This window comes from Canis lupus, chromosome 24 (assembly GCF_003254725.2).
Source record: "Canis lupus dingo isolate Sandy chromosome 24, ASM325472v2, whole genome shotgun sequence".
In the NCBI taxonomy this organism is placed as follows: domain Eukaryota; kingdom Metazoa; phylum Chordata; class Mammalia; order Carnivora; family Canidae; genus Canis; species Canis lupus.
Genome location: NC_064266.1, coordinates 134,703 through 142,851, shown reverse-complemented (window position 1 = coordinate 142,851; position 8,149 = coordinate 134,703). Strand labels below are relative to the sequence as shown.

Genomic DNA, 8,149 nt, shown 5'->3' with positions numbered 1-8,149 from the left:
GGAATACTCACTGAGAGTTTCTGAACTCTGGAGGGCTACACGTAGGAGGAAAAGATAAATATTTTAATTTCTTTACAAAACAACATTTTCACAAAATTTTTGTAAGTTATAGGTGTCTCTAGAGACAAGTTTCCTTCAATCTGGAGGAGCAAACATGAGGGGATCAACAATGTTTTGAACAAGAGTCATTAAAACAGTCATCATTGCCCTTAACTCATTCAATTCTATGTTGTTTCTTTTTGTTCTGTTTAAATGCAGCTTTTTCATTCATTCTGACAATTCACACTTTAGTTTTATGATCTCAGAGTGACCAGAGACTGGTATTTGTCAAAAGCCCTTGTCGTGAATCTTCTTGAAACTGGACCATATTTTTGCAAGAGCATCAGAACAACACCTGCAAATGACAGGGCAGTAACAAATGGAATTGTTTATAGACCCAATGAGAGTTCATTATAATGCAGTCGATAAGAAACTGATTTTTTTTGTAACACACAGCATTTTAACAATTCGAATGTCCAGTGATGGCACTGTACCAGGACATGTTACAACTTTGGAATTTCATTTAATTTTTGGAACAGCAACAGCATTCATGCACGCAATATAATCTACGAAGGCTTATCATTATTTGTTTGACAATGCTTCTCTTGTGACTTCACATAGCAGGTAAACTACATTAACTAGTCAAGAGACTCTATTTAGGGTTTTACTTTCTGGGAATCTGTTGAAAATGAATGAGTGAATGAATGAATGAACAACTGAACAGCCAGCCAGCCTAACCAACCAACCAAACAACCAACATTTCAGAAGGTTTCAAGGCAGGTACCTACAAAGGATCATGGATCCTTACAAAACTGAAAACTTCAGTATCTATTTTGGCAAGGTGGTCCTAGGAGATTCTACAGGAGTTTATAGAGTTGTACCAAAATGTCGCTCTTTTAATATTGAGAAGTTTTCACTCTCATACTTAGGTAAAGACTGAATAAAAATGAATATAAAAACCTTGTTGTTCCGGGCAAGCAAAGAAAAAAAAATGTCTTTTCTTCTCTGTTCACAATCTCTTATCAAGAGTAGACTAACAATGCAAGAAAACCTTGGCATTTTAACAGAGAGAAGAGGCAAATTTCAATGTTATACCAGTGTACTTGTAAAACTCACTTCTCCCAATCTCAGTCAAAAAGTCTCCTTCAATTTGCCAGCAGATTACCCTATTTTCCCTGTGCAGTGGAGTCTAAAGAATGGTTTACACATCAGCCCCCCTCCTGGCTACCTGGGCCAGGACTTTGATTGAGCCAACTACTTCAAACAGTGTGGTGCTGAAGCTGCTCCCCAGAGGTGCTTCCCTCCGTCCATTTCTGAGCATGAATATAAGGAGAAGATGAAGCTTGAAGCAGTGAACCCTCTTCTCCCTGAAGAAGTGTGTGTTACCACTATTACTGCAGTGAGAGGCTCCTACCTGTGGCTCCAGCTGGAGGGTTCAAAGAAGCCCATACCTGAATGTATTGAGTGTGGAATCCATGGATATATTTCCTTTGGACTGGTGTGAAACCAATGGCCATCCCCTCAGTGCCCCTCGCCGAGCACGAGTACACAAACAGAGGAAAATTGCAGTGGTTCAACCAGAAAAACAAATACCATCCTCCAGGACTGTCCATGAGGGCCTGAAGAATCAGGAGCTGAACTCCACAGACTCAGTTATGATTAATGGAAAATATTGCTGTCCAAAGATATACTTCAACCACCGTTGCTTCTCAGGGCCATATCTTAACAAAGGAAGAATCGCTGAGCTGCCTCAGTGTGTAGCACCTGGGAGCTGTGTTCTGGTCCTCAGAGAGGTCCTCACTTTACTTATCAATGAAGCCTATAAACCCAGTCGTGTCCTTCAAGAGTTGCAGCTGGACAAAGACTCCGTATGGCATGGATATGGGAAGGTCCTAAAAGCCAAAAACAAAGGAAAGAGTTACCGGGCTACTGTTGAGGTAGTGAAGACGGCAGATGGGGTGACTGAGTTCTGCCGGCAAACCTGCATCAAGCTGGAGTGCTGTCCGAATCTCTTTGGCCCACGGATGGTTCTGGACAAATGTTCTGAGAACTGCTCTGTGCTTACAAAGACCAAATATACACACTATTATGGAAAGAAGAAAAATAAAAGAATTGGGAGGCCACCTGGTGGGCATAGCAACTTAGCATGTGCCCTGAAAAAAGCCAGTAAGAGGAGGAAGAGGCGGAAAAATGTTTTTGTCCATAAGAAGAAACGCTCCTCTGCATCTGTTGATAACACCCCAGCAGGCTCGCCCCAGGGAAGTGGAGGTGAAGATGAGGAGGACCCAGATGAAGGAGATGATGATTCCCTCAGTGAGGACAGTACATCTGAGCAACAGGACGAGCTACAGGAAGAGTCAGAAATGTCAGAGAAGTCATGCTCTTCCTCGCCTACCCAAAGTGAGATCTCTGCATCACTGCCTCCAGACAGACAATGGAGAAAAAGAGGGCTTCGCACTTTCTCATTTTCTGATGATGAGAATAAACCTCCTTCACCAAAGGAAATAAGAATTGAAGTTGCTGAGAGGCTTCACCTGGACAGTAACTCCCTGAAGTGGAGTGTGGTGGATGTTGTCTGGTTCATCAGATCCACTGACTGTGCGCCTTTAGCGAGAATATTTCTAGACCAGGAAATTGACGGGCAGGCCCTGTTGCCCCTTACCCTTCCCACTGTTCAAGAGTGCATGGACTTAAAATTGGGCCCTGCCATCAAACTCTGCCACCACATAGAATCAAGTTTGCTTTCTATGAGCAGTTTGCCAACTGAGAAGGACAACCAAAGTGAGCTGTGTCTTTGAAGCACAAATGAAGCAAATCCTTCTCCCTGCTCTACCAGTGGAGCTGAAACATCCCTGGGGCTCTGGGCCCAACAGAGGTGGGCTTGCTCTCTGTGCACTTTCAGGGAAGGAGGACCCACACTGAGGAAGCAAAAACTACGCAGAAGCGGCTCTTCTGCCAGTGGAAATGTGGGCATCTCTTGGTCAGCAGATTGCAGTTTAAAAAAAAAAAAAAAAGGTTGTGAAGAAAAGACTCCTGTAAGAAGAATAAGCATTTCCAGTGGTGTGGCCTGAAAACGAAGAATAATCTAGGCTGCTGGAAAGCATCCTTATGGTTGTTTCCTTTCTGTTCTGTTCCTTACCATTGTAGACTGAACTTTGTTCTCTACTTTTTCTTTCTTGGAAAGAATGGACATAGCTTTAAGTCAGCACTGATTTGGGACTCTGCCTAAGGCATATCAGTGCTTCATTGTCATTGTGTTTTTAAGCTTTTTTAAAATTACTTTTTTTTTTTTAAATTTTTATTTATTTATGATAGTCACACAGAGAGAGAGAGAGAGAGGCAGAGACACAGGCAGAGGGAGAAGCAGGCTCCATGCACCGTGAGCCTGATGTGGGATTCGATCCCGGGTCTCCAGGATCACACCCTGGGCCAAAGGCAGGCGCCAAACCGCTGCGCCACCCAGGGATCCCCTGTTTTTAAGCTTTTTTAAAATTAAAACAGTTCATTTTGGGGATGAAAAAAAACACCCAGTGCTCATCCCATCAAGTGTCCCTCTCAGTGCCTGTCACCCAGTCGAACTCCAGTACAAAAATATACAAAACAAAACAATAAGTCTCCTTCAGGGGATGCCTGGGTGGCTCAGCGGTGAGGTGCCTGCCTTCAGCCCTGGTCGTGATCCCAGGATCTGGGATCAAATCCCACATGGGGCTCCCATGAGGAGCCTGCTTCTCCCTCTGCCTGGGTCTCTGCCTCTGTCTGTGTCTCTCATGAATAAGTAAATAAAATCTTACAAAAAAGGAGGGGGGAACGCCTGGGTGGCTCAGCAGTTGGACCTCAGCCTTAGGCTCAGGGCTTGATCCGGGAATTCTGGGACCTAGTCCCACATTGGGCTCCCTGCCGTGAGTCTGCTTCTCCCTCTGCTTATATCTCTGCCTTCTCTCTGTGTCTCTCATGAATAAATAAATAAAATCTTAAAAAAAAATAGCCGGGCTCATTTCAGGACAAAATTATTTTCTTTTTCCTCAACAAAAAATGTATTATCATGCCTTGTACCTCGTCTACACATCTCCTACCTTCTCACACACAGAGTTGTTTTCCAGCAGTCTCGATTCCATGTGGCAGACTTTTTAAAAAATTGTACTTATTTACATTATTTAGAGAGAGAGCACTTGTGTGAAGGGGGAAAGGAGGAAGGGAGGGAGAGAGAGAGAATCTTTTTTTTTTTTTTTTTTTTTAGATTTTGCTTATTTATTCATGAGAGATGGAGAGAGAGAAAGAGCCAGAGACATAGACTGAAGCAGGCTCCCTGCAAGGAGCCAGATGTGGTACTTAATCCCGGACCCCCTGATCATGCCCTGAGCCAAAGACAGATGCTCAACCGCTGAGCCACCCAGGTATCCCCCATGTGGCAGACTTTAAACTCCTAGAAACCTCAGTCTTTGATGAAAAGTCAGTAGCAACCAATGGTGCACTGTCTATTGTACCAGAATTCTTTAGATTGGCAAATGTATTAATACATGTCATAGTTTTTAAAAACACAGTGTGTGTGTGTGTGTGTGTTTAAAGATTTTATTTCTTTATTCATAGAGACAGAGAGAGAGAATGAGAGGCAGAGACACAGGTAGAGGGAGAAGCAGGCTCCATGCAGAGAGCCTGATGTGGGACTTGATCCAAGGTCTCCAGGATCATGCCCCGGGCTGCAGGTGGCACTAAACCGCTGCGCCACCGGGGCTGCCCTGTGTGTGTGTTTATAATACAATTTTGACGAAAGCACGAAACATGTTTACTAACACACACAAGTATCTGCAGTTTTCCTGAATAAGACAAAAGATAAAAAGAAAAAAGGGAGGGGGGAAGAAAAGGGGGAAGAGGAAGGAAAACACAATCAAACAAAACAAAAAAGACACCTTGAGTGTCTTAGTGATTCATGCTTTAGTATTTTACCTTATGTTGAAAAGACGTAGGTATACGATGAATTCAACCCAATTTATCAATTAACCTAACACGACCTCAAAGTTTCAGGTCACCAAAGATTTTGGAAGCTATTGTAAATGTTTACCTATAAACCTTTTTTCTTTAATTTTACCTATTTGCTCTTAACAATGAAAAGTATAAGAGACAGATAAAATCGACCATTTTAAGTAGTTTCTGTGGACAAATCACAACAGGTACAACTTAACTAATCCATTGAGTTAACAGCAAAGTTGAGTAGGGCCCTCCCTAGGGCCTGGACCCTCCAGCATCCCGGTCAGCCTGAGAGGAACAAGGGCATAAGTAGTTCTCATTTTCTTTTTTATGCTTGTTGTATAACGAGACGGCAAATCTGGTTTGTTGGTGATGGAAGGGTCTATTTCAATTACCACCATTCCAGGCTCACAAACTGTGACGGGAGTGCAGCATATCCCACCACCCACCCCAAAGGCTTGTAAGGCAGACATAACTGAAAATCAAGCAATTTTACAATTCGAGGGGGCAGTAGGGGATGGGAGTTTAAAGCTGGTTATCTGTATGATGTGTGACGTTGATAGCTCCAAAGACATGTCTTTTTAAAATAAACCAACAACCCTGAATTGACTTGAAAGCCGTATATGTCGCCCCTATGTCCACTAAAAAGTCAACTGATTTGTTCCCCACTCCCACTGTCTGTTCTGAAGTGGGCAGTTTAAGTCCAGGGAGCCCTCAGGCCCCTTTTTGCCTGCTGATTTGGGAGGTACTCCAATGTGAACCTCAGAAGGAGGTGGCCCTTGGGCAGCCTGGGTGGCTCAGCAGTTTAGCACCACCTTTGGTCCAGCGTGTCATCCTGGAGATGTGGGATCGAGTCCCATGTCGGGCTCCCTGCATGAAGCCTGCTTCTCTCTCTGCCTGTGTCTCTGCCTCCCTCTCTCTCTGATAAATAAATAAATAAAATCTTTTAAAAAAAAAGAAGGAGGTGGCCCAATGGCTTGGGGTGATTTTTGCTCCTTGGTAGGGGTGGGGAGGTGGGGAAGCGATGACGCTGGAGGCACCTGGGATGGCAGAGAGGTTGACCACTCCAGCCAGAGGAGTGGTGCAGAAACAGGGGGAGGAGGAAGGAGAGTCGGGGGGAGTGAGAGGGGGAAGGGAGAGGCAGAGGTGGGGGCTGAAGTAAATTTAAAGGTTTTTTTAAGATTTATTTATTTATTCATGAGAGACACAGAGAGAGGCAGAGACACAGGCAGAGGGAGATGTAGGCTCCCTGCGTGGAGCCCAATGTGGGACTTGAACCCAGGACCCCAGCATCACACCCTGAGTGGAAGGCAGATGCTCAACCACTGAGCCATCCAGGCATCCCTCTTTCCCGTTTTTTAATCCTCACCTTCCACCCTTCCGCCTCCTCTCCACCTGTTCCTTCGTCTCGGCCTCCTGTCTTTTCCTCCTGCAATACAGGCTTCATCTGGGGTTGCCTTTCAGCCCTCTGAAAGAGGTGGAGGAGCAGATAGTGGGTTGAGCATCAGTTCTGCTGCTTGTGCTTGGGAGGAGGAGTGGATTTCAGATTTCTGGTGTCCACCTGGCCTGCTCTCCCACTCTTCTTCATGATTTTGATTATTGGGAAGTGGTGGTTGGGTCAGGTATGTAAAATCTTGGTCTATCCTTGTGTCTCTGGACCACCTCTTGGGTCATGTCCTGGGAGGCATCTTTTTGAGGGGGTGACCTAGAAGTCCGAATGTAGGGAATTTCTTCTTTTCTTTTGTCTTTTTTAAAAAGATTTTTTGAATTTATCTATGAGAGAGAGAGAGAGAGAGAGAGAGAGGCAGAGACCTGGGCAGAGAGAGAAACGGGCTCCAATGTAAAGAGCCTAATGTGGGACTCAATCCTAGATTCTGGGATCACGTCCTGAGCTAAAGGCAGACGCTCAACCACTGAGCCACACAGGTGTTGCGAATGTAGGGAATTTCATCCCAGATCATGGAAACTTGTAAAACACTGGGGTTTATCTTTAACTTTCTGAGCTATACGGTGCCCGATTTTTAGCTGCGCCTGCCTTTTAACTCATGACCTAGATAGTTCATTTACAGATTTTAGCAATAGCATCCAGAGGCAGAGGAAACCTCTCCTACAGAGAACACATACAGACACATAGACACAGACAAGATGCCAACAAACTCTGCTTTGTATCACTCCTGTTTGTAGAGAGGTCATGAAAGACCCGATGTTCCAATATTCCCCTTTTATGAAAACAACTCCAGATGTCAGGTAGCGTGACCACATCTAGATCCCATCTATCCGTTGTTTTCAATTTCAAATCAGAACAGGGCTGGTTTCCTGCAAAGATATCAAAAGCTGCAGCAACAAACCAACCAAACGAAGACCAGAGTATCTCCCCAAGGGAACCAAGCATCAGTTCCTCCCCAAAAGTCAGGGCATTCATGAGCGAACCTATGTGAGAGGCTAGTTGAAAGCTGCATTCATTGTATACATAAACCACATCTTCTTTATACATTCATCATAAACCACATCTTTATCCATTCAACAATGGAATATTATTCAGCCATTAGAAATGACAAATACCCACCATTTGCTTCGACGTGGATGGAACTGGAGGGTATTATGCTGAGTGGAATAAGTCAATCGGAGAAGGACAAACATTATATGGTCTCATTCATTTGGGGAATATAAATAACAGTGAAAGGGAATAGAGGGGAAGGGAGAAGAAATGGGTAGGAAATATCAGCAAAGGAGACAGAACATGGAAGACTCCTAACTCTGGGAAACGAACTAAGGGTGGTGGAAGGGGAGGAGGGCAGGGGGTGGGGGTGACTGGGTGGCAGGCACTGAGGGGGGGCACTTGACGGGATGAGCACTGGGTGTTATTCTGTATGTTGGCAAATTGAACACCAATAAAAAATAAATTTATTATTAAAAAAAAAACTACTTTCTCAGACTTAATTACAGCTCACTTCTACTGCACATGCGCCACCCACTGTCAAGAGAGAGTCAGGCTCCTTTTAAATAGAGGCAAGTTAACAGCTGCCTTCAAGGAACCGTTATTTGGAGTTATGTACAGTCCATTTACATGGGCCTCCACGCCAACTGTTGACATAGATTCTAACTCCCTTATGTTAGAGCCTGCCTGCAAGAAAATTTTGTTTCT

General features: G+C 44.3%; 1 protein-coding gene across 1 annotated transcript; it reads left to right on the top strand.

Moving 5' to 3' along the window:
- Positions 1 to 1,078: 1,078 nt before the first annotated feature.
- LOC112673464 (scm-like with four MBT domains protein 1) lies at positions 1,079 to 3,185 on the top strand. Its single transcript, XM_035706034.2, is given in 3 exon segments — positions 1,079 to 1,500; positions 1,502 to 2,763; positions 2,766 to 3,185. Coding segments are annotated over 3 exon segments (1,725 nt in total). The 3' UTR covers positions 2,807 to 3,185.
- The last annotated feature ends 4,964 nt before the right edge of the window (positions 3,186 to 8,149 follow it).